Source organism: Anser anser, assembly GCF_964211835.1.
Source record: "Anser anser genome assembly, chromosome: 11".
NCBI classification, from domain to species: Eukaryota; Metazoa; Chordata; class Aves; order Anseriformes; family Anatidae; genus Anser; species Anser anser.
The window spans coordinates 21066025-21082539 of NC_139732.1; the positions used below are offsets into that span (position 1 = coordinate 21066025).

Consider the following 16515-nt stretch of genomic DNA (forward strand, 5'->3'; position numbering starts at 1 on the left):
TTTAGTTCAGGGAGTCTCAGGAGAACGATTTTAGGCACCTAAGTCAGCAGCTTTTTCAGTTCCCGTTTACTAAATTTGGTGAACCAAAATTGGTGAACCAATTTGGTTTAGGCTCAACATCTGTAGTTAAATTAGATGAACTGTTTCACAGGGAAATACTAGCACATGACTATCATTCAGTATTTTCCACAGCGTATTAGGAAAAGTAGATACCCGGTAGCCTTGAAAATGAGATGCAAAATAGCAATCTTGCCAGTGTGTGAGCTGAAGATGCATTTTAAAACACATTTAAAAAAAATGCTGAAGGATGACATTATCACAACTCGGGTACACTTACCATCCTGATTTTTTTCTTCTTGTAGCATGAACACCATCTAGTGGGACATCGGCAGCAAGTGCAAAACGAGTTCTGCATGCTGATAAGTGCAATAATATACAGCCGCCTACATGTCTCTCTGTGTTCCTATTTATTTATTTATTTATTTTCATTTTCTTCTGCTTCTGTCCTGAAATATTAAGGATTTCAGGAGAGCTTGCTTTTGTGTGTAGTCTTCTATTTCCCAACAGCTGGGCTTCAGCTGGAAGAAATTATTCTATTGCCAAACTCTGCTATTGAAATGACAGTATGCAAACATGTATGCACACAAAATCATAGGAGTTGACCTTTTCCTAAAACTTCCTTCTCTCTCCATATTCTCCCTTAATATAACGAATACGTCATTTATCCAAACAAAATAAAGCAAAACAAATTTTCTTGGATAGATACTTAAGATGATGCAGCGCTCAATAAGCTTACCCCTCAAGAAAACTGAAGCATACTGCCTTGCTTGTGCTTCTATGTTAGGATGACTGATACACAACAGTTACCCAGAAGACACAAAAAAAGATGAATTCTCTATTTTTTTTTAATATTTAGCAGTATTGACAAGACAGGACTCTGCATGTTGTTGTGCCCAAAAGGTTGGTTACTTGCTCCAGCGGTTCCTGCATGTGCTTTACCAGGAAGAGCTTCTAAATCAGTGGAAGTGTTGCAATCCATTTCAGTGGAAATGATGTTTAATAACTTGTCACTTCAGTGTCCCTTCATGTCACTGCTTTTGTCCACTGGATGGTGTCTCACTTACTTCCACAGCTGTAGGGCATCTTAAAATGTGCTAGTCTTATGCCGTGCTGACATTGGCAGACAGTGTACACTTCTCCAGATGCAAATTGAAGGAGAAAAGGTGTAAAGACAAAGCAGTTATTTGACAATTAAAAAAATATATTATATAATGTCACGTGACGTGAAGTTAGGCTGAAACTAGGACATTCTCTCCCACATCTGAGCCTTCTCAAAGTTCAGTCACATCTGGGTCTTGTACTATACACGTGACACTAGCCATTATTTGTGGATGTAGTTCTGAAAATCCACTTTCATTTGCAGCTCTCTAAGGATTCGAGACCAGGAAGCATTTTTTTTCATGTTAGCTCTGATTTCTGCTCAAACACTGCTAGAGAGATTGGATAGCTTCGAACAGCAAATAGTTTGTGCAAAGATCTAGAGAACCAGTTTGGACCTCAGAGCTTCCTTGAGGGACTCAATCTGATATTGCAGAATTTTTAACCTCAATTTCTGAGGGTGCTGAGGCATTTTGATAGAATATAGTTGTACTGTACCAATTTCTGTTGCCAGTCAGATGGTTTTAAAAGGCGCAGTGTTCACTATGTTGACTACACAATGGGAATTTTCACAGTCAATATGGCAGATGCTTAAGGGCAAGTCAGCAAATTTATGCTAACCAGAAAGCCTTAGATTCATCTTACTTTGTTCTCTGTATTTTTAGCACTGTGCAGGTTTCTCATTTCCTCCTGAACTCAAAAACAAACAAATCAGTCAAATATTTTCCTCCCCACATTTTTGCTAAGTGTGCAGAGCAGAGCTTAGGCAGGCTCATTTTAATATGCACGGTGTTGTTTTTGCCATGTGAAAAGCATTACCAGACATGTCAGGACTTCGGTTCTTCTGCAAGTCCTGCTGTTTTGGAACCCACTTCTCCGGCAAGCAATGCTGCCAAGATAAATTGTTTGCCAGAGATAACTTCAAGTCCTCAAACAAATTACCTAAGAAATGTTGAAACATAATGCTGTACGAAGCAAATTGTTTCCATGCTTCCTGTCCTCGTAGGAAGGAACGGGGCTTATCTCTGTTATAGATTCCACAGAGACAGCCACAATACCTTAACCAACGTGTTGTTTAAATTGCGGGAGTTTTTGAATACTTCACGTATCAGAGGAACATATGAAATATGCATGTCCCGTTGTCCCTGCCCTTAGAAATGCAAATACTGAAATTCAAATGATTTGTATAAGGACTCCAACGGTTTGGCAAAGGGCAGTAAAGCTGCTCGCAGATTGCATTAGGAAAAAAATAAAGTGTTTACAGGAATATGTCGTTTGCCATAGGCCCTTACATCTCAAGCCGACTAGCACTGTTGAAGGTTTAATTATGCATGTTTGCAAGGTGCCAAAGATTTGTTATTTGTGTGGATGCTTCCCCATTAAACGCTGCTTTGTGTCAATGTTTTATTTACATTTTAACTAAAAATAAAAGCTGTTTTTCATAATCCGTTCCCTTGCAGCCTTTCTCTGTTTTGAACTATTATCTACTCTGTTGCAGGTACAGAGTGATAACATTGTGACACATCTCCTATTTTGTGACTGTTTTCTGTCCCTCTGTGGCACAATCTGAAACAAGAAAATAATCTTTTTTTTTTTCTTTTTTTTTTTTTCCTCTCTGGCTCTCTGCCTACTGTTGTGTGGTTAACTTTAACACTTGCTCCTTGAATATTAACTGAAGCGATGGCGATTTACCGAAATAAATTTCTGAACCTTGTTGTCTCTGGTGCCTTCTGCGTTTCAGTTCCTGCCCTTCTACTCTTGATGCCTGATGATAGCAATAAAGCAATAATTTGCTGTTGTGCCCAGTCTCAGAAAAAGGGAACTGCGTAGAAGTAAGGAAGCTTTTTAAGAAGATAAAATGAACATTAAGCAACTAAAGACTTTTGAAGGATAGAAACATGAACATAGGGGCAGAGGAAATGCACTGCAGTTCCCTAAAAACTGTATAATCCCAATGAGAAATCTGTAGGACTAGCAGAGCCCAGACACTCAGAAAATGAAAGCGTGGAAGCAGTGAGCCCCATCTTTCTCCAAAGCAAGAGCATCTGCACTTCAACCTTTCCAGAGACTGGATTTAATGCAGAGCAGGGAAATGAGAGGGGGAATAAAGGGACCTATTGTGCAGCCTGCCAAAAGCCATCAAAAATACGGCTTCCAGAAATGGCACCTGCGAAGGAGGCTGAAACGCTGCCTGCTGCCAGTCTTGCTCGTGGCTTGTCCAGAGAGCGCTGCCAAGCCTTTTCCATGCCCATCGCCTGGAGCTGGCAATGAGCACCCACAGAAGCTGAAAGCCGAGCGAAACCGGTCCAGAAACCCCAAACCAGCCGCTGATATCCCGACCCAGGGGCCGGGAACGGCCTCAACCTTCAGCCGTAGGGCCGAGCCGACGAAAGCGCCCTCAGCGCCGGCTCCGAGGCGGGGTTTGGCGGCAGCCGGAGCCGGCGCTGCCCTTGCGGGCGAGGCCCTGTTGCGGCTCCCAGCCCGGCTCCGAGCCCCCCATCCCGGCTCCGGGACCCCCAGCCCGGCTCTGAGCCCCCTCATCCCGGCTCTTGGACCCCCCCGCCGGCCCGGCTCGGGACCCCCCCAGGCCGGCCCCGCGATGCCGGCGCTGCTGGCGCTGCTGGCGGCCGCGCTGCTGGCGCTGCTCGGGGCGCTGAGGGCGGCCGGCCCCGGAGCTCGGGTCCCGCTGAAGCGCTGGGCTCTGGCCGGGCTCCTGCTCTTCCACGGAGCTTGGCGGCAGCGGGTGGTCGCCGGAGGGACCGAGGAGCCCCGCAGGCCGCGCCTGCTCTGGCCTGACCCTCATGTGAGTGTCCTGCAGCGCCCCTGGCACTCCTTTCACTGGCACCCCCTTCCCTGGCACCCCTTTCCTTGGCACCCCTTTCCCTGGCACCCCCTTCCCTGGCACCCTTTTCCCTGGCACCCCTTTCCCTGGCACTCCCTTTCCTTGGCACCCCATCTCCCCAGCACCCCTATCCCGCTGCAACCCCATCCCCAGCACCACCATCCCCTCCATCCCCATGGATGCACATACCCCCAGAGCTCCCATTCCCCCTAGACACACACCCCTAGGAACACTGTGTGCAGGACCCGCACCCCTCTGCGTCCCCTGCATCCCTCTGCGTCCCCTGCACCCCTCTGCATCCCCTGCACCCCAGCACCTCTAGGACCTGCACCCCCAGGAGCCCCCAGCCCCTGCATCCTGATGCTGGGCATCCCTCACCGCCTCACCCACATCCTTCTTCTCCGCTTTACACATCCCTGGGAGGGCACGGTGGGCATTTCACCTTGACTGTCCCTTGCAGTTTTTTTCCAGAAAGGAAACCTTCCAGAAGGAAGTTTTTTCCAGATCATTTTTTGACCTGGAGCAACATTTACAAGACAGGCCAAAAAATGATCCGGAAAAACCTTCCAGAAATGATCCCTCTGGCATCCAGTAGGCTCACTCTGTGCTGTCAAAATACCCCCTTACCTGTGTACATAAGTACTATAATCATCAGGTTTTAGTATTTTTGGCATCTTACGATGGATAAATTTTCGGAAGCAGAACTTTATCCATGCCCAAACATGCATACATAAATCTTAATTTCCACGTTCCAGCTTGGGAAAGTTCACTTTGTGTTCCGCACATATACGTTAAAATACACATCTGAATTTGAAGTTGTGGACTTCTGTCCATAGCCCAAGTGGTAATCATGGTAGTGAAGTGCTAGGTTTTCTATGGCTTGCTCTCTTTTCCTTTCTTTTTCACTTTTAGTTCTATGTTTCCTGTAAATATAAGTTGTCCTGTATTCAATTTGGAGCTAGATGGGGGAGCAGCATATTTGAGGCTCAATTCCCTTTACACAGACAGTCTTTTAGGACACATTTTGTAAGGATTTTGGTCGAAGGAAAATCCCATTGCAAAATAGTCATCTTACTTCTCAGTAATAGTTCTCCTTGTCTGTGGCTATCATGCAATAATTATGGTCCCTCTCTAAAACTGTTTCTCACCTGCTCCCTTTCTGCTTTCCGTGTTGGTCCTGATGAGGAAATGGGCAAAGAAGAAAGGGATAAAGCTTTTGGGTCAATGAACGGTGTGGTATTAGATAGAGAAAGTGAAAGTAAAATTCAGCTCCTAAAAAGAAACATGGAAAACAAAGAATTACTCGTCTTCTCCCCCTCCCTTCCTGCCTCCAGCTGGAGCTGAAGTCCATTTCCTTTCCCTAGGCGTTCGATTCGGTTTACTTCACGGGCTTTGTGGAGACCAACAAGACCTTTGTGATTGCTCGCCTTGCCAAACGTCCTCATGGGATCTGTGAGATGTGGCTGTTCCTGAGGGTAGATGGAATAGGAGAGTTTGAAGTAAGTGGTGGAGTGGGCTGACATTCAAAAGCAGTGCTTAACTCCTATTTTGAACTTGTGTTAGGGGCCCGAGCAAAAATTAATGTGCTCTGCATCTTCACTACATTAACATCCTAGCAGTAAAGCGTTGGTGCTGTGACTAAAGGCACTGATGTTACAAGTGATGCTTGGTCTTGTCTTGCTTCATAAAGCCTGTCTCTGGAGTTCCTTTCCAGAGATAACAGCAGCAGTCACTGGCAGAAAAACAGGCCCTGAGTCCTGTATCTGCTTGGATGTAAGTTTGACAGAGTCACTAGCATAAGTAGCTGGGCTTTTACAGTGGCCTCCCTCCACACAAGTAATTCAGTTGTATCATTTGAAGCAATAACATGCTATCTGATAACTCTGGTGTTTTAGATAGAATTTTCCTTTTCCAATATGTGGTTACCAGAAAGCAGGCAGAACTGAAAAGCCAATTCAATCATACGTTCCTCCTGCAGAGGACTATCAGAGACAAATTCACCCGTGTTGCATCCCCACATATGACTTACACAAATGTTTTCCCTGAAATGTCTTTTTAGCACCCACAACATCCAAACATGATGGTGAGTGACGAATCTGAAGAGATTTGGAGTGGAGGAGGGCTCACTATTGAGTACTTAGAGCTCCAAGCACGCTGGAAAATAAGCTTCGATGGATTACTTAGGTACTACAGCACTTTATCGTTTCATACACAGAAGACCAAGGCTTTGTGAACACTACCTGAAAATTTAATTAACCAACTTGAACCAAATGCAACTTGGTAACAATAGCACACGATGCTTTCTATGCAATGAAAATACAGCTGGTAATATCTACAGCCAGTGTTGGGTTGTAATAGAGGATTACTATTCTACCTTAGCACACAATGACATCATTCTTCTGCAGTGTCTTGTTGATTCCATTATCAAATGTGTAAGGAACATTTAGCTCTCTAGGGATGTTACAAAATTATAGTGCTTTGTCTTACAGAAAAGGTCCCTACCGACAGCAGTGGAGTGAAGAAGAAGGAGAACTTGTACCAGTTAAATTCTCTTTTCAGTAAGAGCATTTCACTTTGCTTTGGGATGTATAGGAGGTTTGTGGTTAGAGGTTTGGTTCTTCAGGAAATGAAACCAAACTGACTGCAAAGTGGTAACCTCAGTATTTGTTATTTAGGAAGTTATCACACCAAAGACTTCAATGTCTGGTGTATTTTTATTTGGAGAAACTGCTTTAAAAGGATTTTAGAGCTTCTACAGAGTGCTATAGTCCCAAAATACATTGGTGCTGTTGTCCGGCATTGTTTCCTGCATTTTTCCTATTAATAGTAGAAATAAAATGTGAGCAATTAACAGTCATGGAATGATTCTAGCATACATTTCCATAGGGGCTCTGTTCACACAACTAGGGAACAGTACATAAGAAAGAGAGCTCCAAACCACATTCTTTATTCAGAAATATTTATTTGTGGTTTTGTTTCTCTTTTCCACATAGTTACTGTTTTCAAAGGGTCATGTGTACAAAGTAAACCCTTGCCTCTGCTTTCTTGTTCTGCCATCACTTCCCAGCAATGCAAATTCTACCTGCTTTATGGACTCTAGTTGTCTGATTAAAAATGATTTGCTATCAAAGTAGCTCAGCATTTCTGGCACAGTGCTGCACGTGTACCTCTGAACAGACCACATGAGAGAAAACAGCATCTTTATCCTTTTGCTTGAAGCTCTGCCCTTCCAGCTTCCCTTCCTTGGTAATCTGTGGATCCTTGCTGTGCTGTTCTACAGGCCATCATTTCCATGCTCTGTTTCCTTTCATTTGTTTTCTTGAAAACTAATGAAACACTAAAAATTACATAAATCAGAAATTTCCTAACACAATAACATGCAATGGTCACCATGGTCAGAGTAGCGAGTGCACAACTTGGCCTTGTGCGACCTGCAAGCTAATAATGGCTTTTGGTTTTTCCCTTCTTTTCCTAGCTGGGAGAACTTCACAGAAGTCTTCAACTTCAGTGTCGACAGTCACCCCAGCACATTTGCCCGTGCTTTTGCCCAGGAACCATGGACCATTGAGTTTTTCCAAAGGGTCAAAAAGTGAGAGGCAAGAGTAAGGTCTTCTGGGGTTAATAGTAATTAATCTACAGACCTCTTGAGGGTCTGGCCTCTGTTGTTACAGGTAACAGGCATTTTGTACTATAACTGGGAAATGTGAAAGTGGTTGCTAATGTGTAGAATCTGGCATAGCTGTGGTCCAGATGCTCTTGAAATCTCTCCTTCATTTTGGGATGTAAATCCAACAGATCATCACTGTGGCCTCCTTACCAGCAGCTTTTTTGATTTTGCCTGTGTCAATTCACTGTTTTCTTTCTTCTAGACAAAGGGAACAACATTTCCGACATGAGCAGTGGGGCCAGTCTGTTGGAGAAATTGAAATAGAAAATCATGAGAAAACTGAACTTTCCCTCAAAGGCATTCGGAGCCACTCTTATGGTAAGAGCAGCAGAAACAATTCCCTTGCTCAGCAGCCTTTACTGCTTGCTGTTACTGCTAGGACAGTCAGGCTAAAGATTGTCTTTAGAAATAGCCAGTTTCACAAAGGGGCATAAATAAAGACATTTCACAGGAAATTCTATTTTGATGGCTAAATGTCATTTGTCAGCTGGGTCAGATGAACGTAGAGATTTGCGATGGAGGGAATTTGGTTCATTCAAGCCTCCTGAGCTGCTGCAAAGGCACTGACACACTTGGAGATATTAAAGTATTTTTGGTGACATTTTCCTAGTTTTGGTCAATATGTAAACCTGTTGCCAGTCTGACTTGGCACGTTACTCTGCTCCCCTTTCAATTCTAGTAACCTTGAATTAATGGAAAAAGAGGAACAATTCCATTGCTGTTTTGGGGACGTGCAGATGCTTAGCATGTATCAGCTAGTGGAGGACTTCTTTATCCAAAGTTAATGTTAATTCAGGTATATTGTTTCATGTTTTCCAGCAATGGCAAACTTGAGGGTCGGTGACTTTGTTCTTCTTTGCAGGTGTCCGGAACTGGTCTGAGATTTACCGTTATGTTATGATTTTGGCACGTTTTGAGGTAGGTATTAACATGCCAACATGCTATTTAACCATGGCATTGGAGGTGTTTCTGAACTTATCAGTCATAGTTGAGTATCCTGACATAAGGCATTGGGATCACCCATGGTGTGCAATCAGCAGTGCTAACTGGTGCTCTCATTATCACGTATCAATGTTGCAAGCACCTCTCAAAAGCAGAGCCAGGTGTGTAAAAAATGAGATTTTGCTACATGGGTTGAACCAAGAATTGTTTTGGCAATTTGAAACTGTTTGGTTTGGCTTTTTTAGGAAAAAAAAAAAAAAAAGGCAGCTTTACAGGACAGATTCTCTCCTGCTGCAGATACCCAGGGCTCAGTGGAGGTAATGCAGTGCTGATTCACAGTAACTGAGAGCCTGAGATATTTGTAAGCATCTTAAGCCCTTATGACAACAGTCAGCAAATATTTCTGCCTGTGCTCAGCTCTAATTCCCTGCTTTGCCGTTGTGGCTGTGCTGGAGGAGTGGCCGCTGGGAGCACAGCCTGGGGAAATTCTGAACCCTGGCAATACAAGCTGGCATGAAACCCGAGCAGATGCTTCTGAAAAGGCATTTCCTTCACCAGTGCAGGCGTAAAGAAGTCTAAACTCACTGTTAGAGGCAGCATTACAGAAGTTAATACAGAAGGCAGAAGAAAAAATCTTTCCTGGGTATATGTTGGCCAAGAGAAAAACACACCTTGGAAAATCCCACATACGTGCAGATCCAGTCACTGATGTGATTGAACTTAGGCCTGTGTACCTTGTAATAAGACTCTGGATTTGTGCTGTGGTGTGCCTAATTGGTCATTAACCTCTCCTTTTTCTTTATAGTTATTCAGGACTCAAAATGGCTGTTGCTTTTCCCCTCCTAATTAAAAGCCATCTGACTGTTTGTTAAAAAGGAATTAATCACTGATTGAAGTTTGGAGTATGTGTACATTTGTAACATGGCAGCATAGGCTTAGACTTGCCTTCAAGCAGCTCCAGCAGAGCATGGAGGGATTCAGACTCAAGGACGGAATAGAAATGAATAAAACCATGAGATTCCAGCTCCTTCTTATTTAACTTTTTTTTCCTGCATACTGCTCTGAGGCATAGAATAGTAAGGTTAGAAGAGGTGTCTGGTCAAAGCAGGGCCAATTTTGAGAGGCTGCCCAGCAGTTCTGAATGCAGCTAGCTGAGATCTCTGCACGTATTTTTTCCCTCCTTTTATGTCTGCCTTCTGTGGACTTTTAATTGCATTACTGTCCTTAATTTGTCCTTAATGTGTCTGGTTTGTATTCTTGGACTCTCATTTGCAGCCAGATTTTCATGGAAGATGTACTGAGAAGATTTAAAAGTATCAAGTAATAGCACCCTGCGTAATCTGAGTTGTATCCAGTGTCTTCTTAGTCAAGTCAGCATATGATCCATACAAATCAGGCTGCTTTTTCTTTATTGCTGTCTTTCAGGATGGGACTGCAGCACATTTAACAGTTATAAATATGCCAGCTACCACAACTAAGTAAGTAACCAAGGAAGTTTACACGGATGAAAACATGCATCTCAAAGGTGACAGAAGTTGCTCTGCAAGATAACTTTATGCACATTCTTGCTTTAAACCTGCGTAGCCAGATTTCCATCCACACCCTTTTTTTCATGCCTTCCACTCCCTCTGCCGAGTTTTCCATTTGCAATTAGTTAGAAGGACAGCTTTTACCTCTGATTGCTTCCTTTCCACTCAATTATTGTTTGGCTGATGCAGCTGTCTGTCTTACTGTCAAGATGATTTAGAGCTACAAATCGAGCACTTCCAGCTATTTTTCAGCCTAATGTTACGCTTCTGGGAAGGGTGGAGAGCTTAAATCCCTGCATTCCTGGCCCTTCAGCTCTGTGACCAAGTGGGACCAAGTGACCTGCCTGTCCACCCTTCCCACTTCACAATCCATCCTGCGCTCCTCATCTCCTTTTCTGCATGCATGGCATCCCCTACTCAGCCTTCACAAGATCCCAAAATATAACCATTTTTATGTACTCCTGCTGCTGGCCAGGGTGAAGGCCGTGCTTGATGTTGAGCTCCCCTGGAAGGCCAGCGTGCTGGTCCATTTGAGCTTTGATTGAACTTTAGCTCTGCTCCATTTCTTTCCCCTTCAGCCTTACTGTAGGTTATGTTTTTTTCCCTGATGGGAAGAAGGCCGGGATTGAGTGGTCCAACGCCTCGCTGGCCGAGATGGCTGATGATGGTGTTATCAGGGATGAATACAGAGTCAGTTTTACGGCTGGTAAGCTAAATGCGGTTCTGAAAATATGCCTTGGTCAAAGATCTTAGGCAATTTACAAAGCAGAGAGGAAAAGTATTGCTCTTTACTAAAGCATCAGAAGAGAACCATAAGTAGAAATAGTAGGTCTTGTAATTTTTGTAGATTAAACATGACTGAAGACTGGAGACACTCTTCCCTTTTTACTCTTACCAAAGGTGGCAAATACTTTGATGTTTCTGCGAGGCTGGATAAGCAAGCTTGCCCTGTGGTGTATAATGGCCTGACTGGAAGTGGCGTTTTCCATGAGTGCATTGCAGATTTCCAGCTGAACGGGTTAACGCACGGCTGGGGCTTGGCTGAATTTTATTACAGGTAAAATAATGATGGGCAAGAAGAGGTAGAGAATTCCCATCCTCTTCCATTGACCCATGTGGCTACAGCTCCATACATAGTTGAAGTGTACGTGCACAGATTTTTTATTTTGTGTAAAGAAATGTTTATTTAATGCTTAATGTGTTTATTAATTTGAAAAATACCTTATTTGAAAAAGAATGATTGTGCAAGCACTTTGTGCATGCAAACAAACCATAGGCACTTGTTCAGCTGTTTGTTATATAGGTTTATGTAGGTATTTATATAGGTCTCCATATAGGTTTGTATTGTGAGTGGATGTTTTACTCTGGAGAAAATCTTGTTTAGGCAATCTTTCACATTTTAAATAGAATGAGTTCTCTACCTGAAACAGCAGGCTAACCATTTATGGGGTGAAGTTTGCTCACACAAGTATGTGTCAGGCTAGAGAACAACAGATAAATGTTCAGAAAATCAATACAGGAATGCCTCTTCTAGGGGAGAGGGTTATATCGACAAAATACATGCTTTTCAGTGAGTTGCTGTTTCTCCTGCCACAATTACCTCCATCTTTTACTGGAGCCTTTTCCCTGTTGAGTCTTTTCTCTCATAAAAAAGACAAGTTTGCTTGTTTACGTTTAGAGTGCCTTTTAAAATAAACACCGATAATTGGCTGTCAGAGCAGATGCCATGGATGACTTTCAGAAAATTGAGAGCTCAGCTCCTTCTGAAAAGCAGACACTTCTAAAGCACATAAAATAGGCCACTAAGCCCCAAAATGCACACTGACTGAACTTGAAAACCTTGGCCTGTAGATGCTGCCAGGTATCTGTTTCACTCCCTTCATGGGCTGTTAAATGCTGCATTGTGGAGGAGATGACCCAGCATGGAAAGTCTTGGGTACAACTTAAACAAGGCATGCTCTCTAAGTCCAGACTGTCCTGGAGATTTCTACACCTACCCCAGGCAGGCTTAATTTGACAATACTGACAAAATCTGCCTAGTCACCTATCTCATATCTACTTCCAAATCAAAACCATGTCAGAAAATACAAAGGGCGAGAGGGGGGATCTGGTTCTACCCCATCACTGCAGGATGCCAGCTCAGCATCTCTGCTCTTCTTGCAGGGATGAAGCCGCCCAGCTGGTTCCGAATTTGCAGCTCGGTTCCAAAGCCAACGGACCCAACCTTTCCTCCCAGCGCCCTGTGAGCGACGGCTCTCCTCCGTGAGCTTTTGCAAGCTTGTCCCAGCGGTATTAACAGGCAGCAGCTTTCAAGAAATGCTATTTCCTGCAAAATGCACAGTTTTGAGTATGGGACTCAAAGTCACAGGAGGTCAAGGGTGTGGAAGGATTTGGAGAAAAAGAATTTGTGAGAGGATTTGGAGAAAAATGAGATACATTTTTACTTGTGGATCTCTTAGTGGTTGCTAACCGTGGTGGTCTGGAGGCGATTTAGAGGAAATTTCTGAACAGCTGACTGCAGAAAGTTTGCACAAGGAAGGATTGCTCTATGCTCTGTCTTTTGGTATTTTTCCTGAACTGCCATCTGCTCCCCACCGTGAAGACCAGGACATGGGGCTACATGGAACTCTCACCCACATAGCAGTTCCTCTGTCCTTTCAGATTTGTTTTTGAAATAAAAGCTCTGTCTTTCTGAACTCTCTGGTTGTTACAGTCATTAAAACATGGGCATAAGCTTTTACAGGAAACTACACTGATTTGACAGTCTTGTCTATAACTGCATGAGAAGTTGAAGAACTAGGAGAAAATGCATCTAAATGAGGTGTCCTCTAGGAAAAGCGTTTATGTATAGGCTAATGAAATAAGTGATACAAACACATTTTCCCTTGTCTGAAGGGAAGCCAGGGTCTGGTAGTTCAATTACAATAACAAGCTGAATTTCTCATCATTCACTTGAACTTAGATGCCATATTCATCACAACGTCCATGTTAGCCACTGGCCAAAGTAAACTACAGTCCATTCTCTACCCAGTTACATCTTGCCATTATGTACTGCAAATTAAGCTTACTTATAATACGTCAAAACAGAAAATAGTTACATGGAAGATTATATACATATATTTTATACATGTACATATACATTACATACATATTTTAATATCTGCTTCTGTTAACACTGAAGGAGATTTAAATAGACTTTAAGAAGACTTTCTCCTTTTTGAAAAGAGTTTTTGCACTTATTGCTACAGCAATGTTATAGCAGAAGAGGTGTCCAGTGCTGGAATGTAAAATCATTGAGCCTATGTATACCACAGCCATGATTTCAAATTTGGTATGTGTTATTGAACAAAGGGCTTTGGGCAAATATGGCTTTTGTCATTTATACAGCCCTCCCAGTTAGCAGTTTCTCAAGGCTGTGGTGCTATACTGGTGGAACTGGTGGCCGAGAGCTGCACCCCACACAGATTTGGCCATGGAGCCCCTCCTTATCCCCCGAGCCATCGGCTGTGTGCATGAAGCAGCCTTATGACTGCGTCTCTTTTGGGACAGGCATTGATTCAGAGCTTTGGATCTTAGCCGGACTTCTCCGATAAATACATCTCTGGTTACAGTGGTATTAAGAAACACATTCTTGGGAGTCTTGCACAAATTTAAAGGTGTCTTAAATCTGTCTGTCTGCTGGAAGCCTCATTGCACTGAAACAGAGAGCTTCTAAATTATTCGAGACAATGGTACTTTGACAGAAGCAAAGGCCTTATGCCTCTTTTTACACATAAGAAATCAGTCAAATAGGTAATTTTAGAAAGGTTAGAAAAATAACAATGTTGTACATCACAATTTGTTCCTACTAAGTATGTGGCTTTGTTTTGCTATGATCTCAGGAACATCTGCTACTTTTTCTGTGGAATTTTTATCATCTCTCCTTTTTTTTTTTTTTTTTTTTTTCTTTTTAGATTAAAATATTAAAATTTAGAAGAAGATATATAGGCACATAATCAAGCAAGGTCTTTTGAGGTGTGCTTCTCTCAGCGAACGTAGATAATGAGAAAAATTGTGAATTGTTACGCTGGAGTCATAATTGGAGAAATTGATGTAAAAAATTTCCCCGTCCAGGTCAAAAACTTAAAATCCATCTCATCAAGCAAGGTATTGGCTTTCTAACTTGCAGTAATTGGGCTACGTCTAGGAATACCGTGGGACACACGGCAGTTATCTCCCCCAAAATATCATCTCTGAAGTTGTTCCAGCAGTGGAGGAAGTAGAGGAGGAGGATGATGCCTTCACTCCTCTCCTTATGTGCTTTTTACTTGTTTCTTTTGGTACCAGTGGATGGAGAATTAGAGTACTCCCGAGTTCAGTTTAGAAAAGTTCAAGTAGGGTACAGAAAATGATTAATAAAGTTTTCAGCTGGCAGGTTTATTTGCCAGGTGATGAACTACTGGTAAGGTATTTCAGCTTGAAGGACTGAAAAATTGACTGTTGGGGGTTTTCTCCATGGATTTCAAATTAGTTTATAGTGAGCTTGTGTCCAGGACACATGGAAGAACTTATTTAATTTAAAATAAATCTACCAAGCCCCACGCTTTGACCGTATGAAGTGGTCCTTCTCTTGTGGCTCCTTTCTTGGTGGAAAAATCCATCTTGGGAAATGCTTCTGCAGCCCAAAAGCATTAATTTTGAGCAAAAAAGCAGTAAATGGAGGAAAATCCTGGCCAGAAGTGAAATGTAGCATACGATCTGCTCTCGTCCGGCACGAAGGGGGGCAGCTGGAGCGTTGTCGGGATGAGCTGCTCTCCAGCATCTGCATTTTGCACATCTGGGAGGAACCGAGCACCTGTAATTCCTGCTGCTGTCAATGGGCCAGTGCCTGACACGGCAAAATCCTTGCACAAAATGCTTGCACGTCCCTCTGGAGCTTGTGTGCACGTTAAATTTCAAGACTGAGACACTTGTAACGAGGTCATTTAGAGGCTGTCAGCCCCAAACTAAGCATTTCCCATCAATCTGGCCCTGGCTACTGATGTCTAGAATGGTAAATATTTTACTAGGCTTATTTATTCTCCTTCCTTTTTGCAGCCTTTCATGTATGCATAGATATAAAGGCCATTTGCAGCGATGCTGTATTTCACTGGTAAAAAGAAAGAAGAGAAAAAGTTATTTTTTTTGTTTGGATTTATGTCCTAGCTTTACAGTTGGTGAAGCAAGGTGACTGATTAACTGAAGCCCAGGGAGTTCCATAATTTATCAAAAAAAAAATGCACACTATGGCCAAATTATCTCGGCAAAGCAACCAATTATTTCAAAAGTAGACTTTTCCCTCCATAAAAATGAGCTCAGCAGCCAAATGACTCAAAGACATTCCAGACTAAGTGACTGATAACCACCCACTCCCTTCTCCTATTTACTGGAACCCTTGTGCTCCCTCTTGTTTACCATAAAAAGCCACATTGGTCTTTCTCTGTCCAAAATTGCTCTTCCCTAAATTGTGGCTTTTTTTATTATTGCTGCTTTCCTAACATGCTTAGACTAAGAGCTCAGGTGTCCGAAGCAGGGCCTCCAAAGGCATCTGTTCTGGGGGTTTTTGGGTCGTCCCCCCCTCCATTGGAGGGATTTTCCTTTCCTGGTTGAGGTTGTAATTAGTTACAGCATTGATTTTTGCTTTTATTCGGCACAAAAACCTTCCTAAAAACACAGTGCAAGTGAAGTTCATTCTAATCTGGCCATAAAATTTTACGAGTGATGTAAATCAAAGGGAGGAGTGGCAGCTAATGCTCTGGAACAGTTGAGCCCTGTTCAGGCCTTCTCAATAGAGTTAAATCCCTCCAGGAGCAATTAGCCTAACAAGCTGTTTGGTCCACTTATAAATAACGTCACCGATGGAGACGTCTGGAGGTGTCTGCTCTGTGTACAAGAGACTTTCCAAATATGCTGAGCAGTGAATGGCTTTTTTTTTTTTTTCTTTTCCTTAATCCGCAGCAGGGGGTGGAGATGCTTATCTGACATGTCCCAGCAGCTTCGCTCACATATTTATCGTGTTTTCCAGGAAAGATATCGAGTGGAAAGTAGGAGTGCCGCGCTCTTCTGGAGTGTCCTCTTATATATTGCTCGGTAGCTGCATGTGGGACAGCACGTCTTGAGGGACGACCCCAAACGCTTTGGTCAGAGCAACTCAGAAATGGCCCCGTGCAGGATAAACCTGGGGCTGGTTCATGGCTGAGGCTCTTGTCACATCCCCTGTGACATCTGAGCCTGGTGAGGGACTTCTGGAGCAATGCCACCCACTTGGGAGAGGTGTCAGAACTGGGGTCTGCAGACGGACGCCCGTTGGATGTGATTTGAGCAAGACGATGTTGACAGAAGAGAAGGGATGGTTGCAG

General features: G+C 43.2%; 1 protein-coding gene across 1 annotated transcript; it reads left to right on the forward strand.

Annotated features, from left to right (window-relative positions):
• Nucleotides 1-3235: 3235 nt before the first annotated feature.
• On the forward strand, nucleotides 3236-12834 carry LOC310905447 (uncharacterized protein; the record flags this gene model as incomplete). Its single annotated transcript, XM_083851735.1, has 11 exons — nucleotides 3236-3961; nucleotides 5365-5499; nucleotides 6060-6184; nucleotides 6490-6558; nucleotides 7476-7589; nucleotides 7870-7985; nucleotides 8530-8585; nucleotides 10035-10087; nucleotides 10717-10844; nucleotides 11039-11195; nucleotides 12302-12834. The coding sequence occupies 11 exons, from the start codon at nucleotides 3236-3238 to the stop codon at nucleotides 12402-12404; spliced, it is 1782 nt and encodes a 593-aa protein (XP_083707861.1). The 3' UTR covers nucleotides 12405-12834.
• Nucleotides 12835-16515: the final 3681 nt, after the last annotated feature.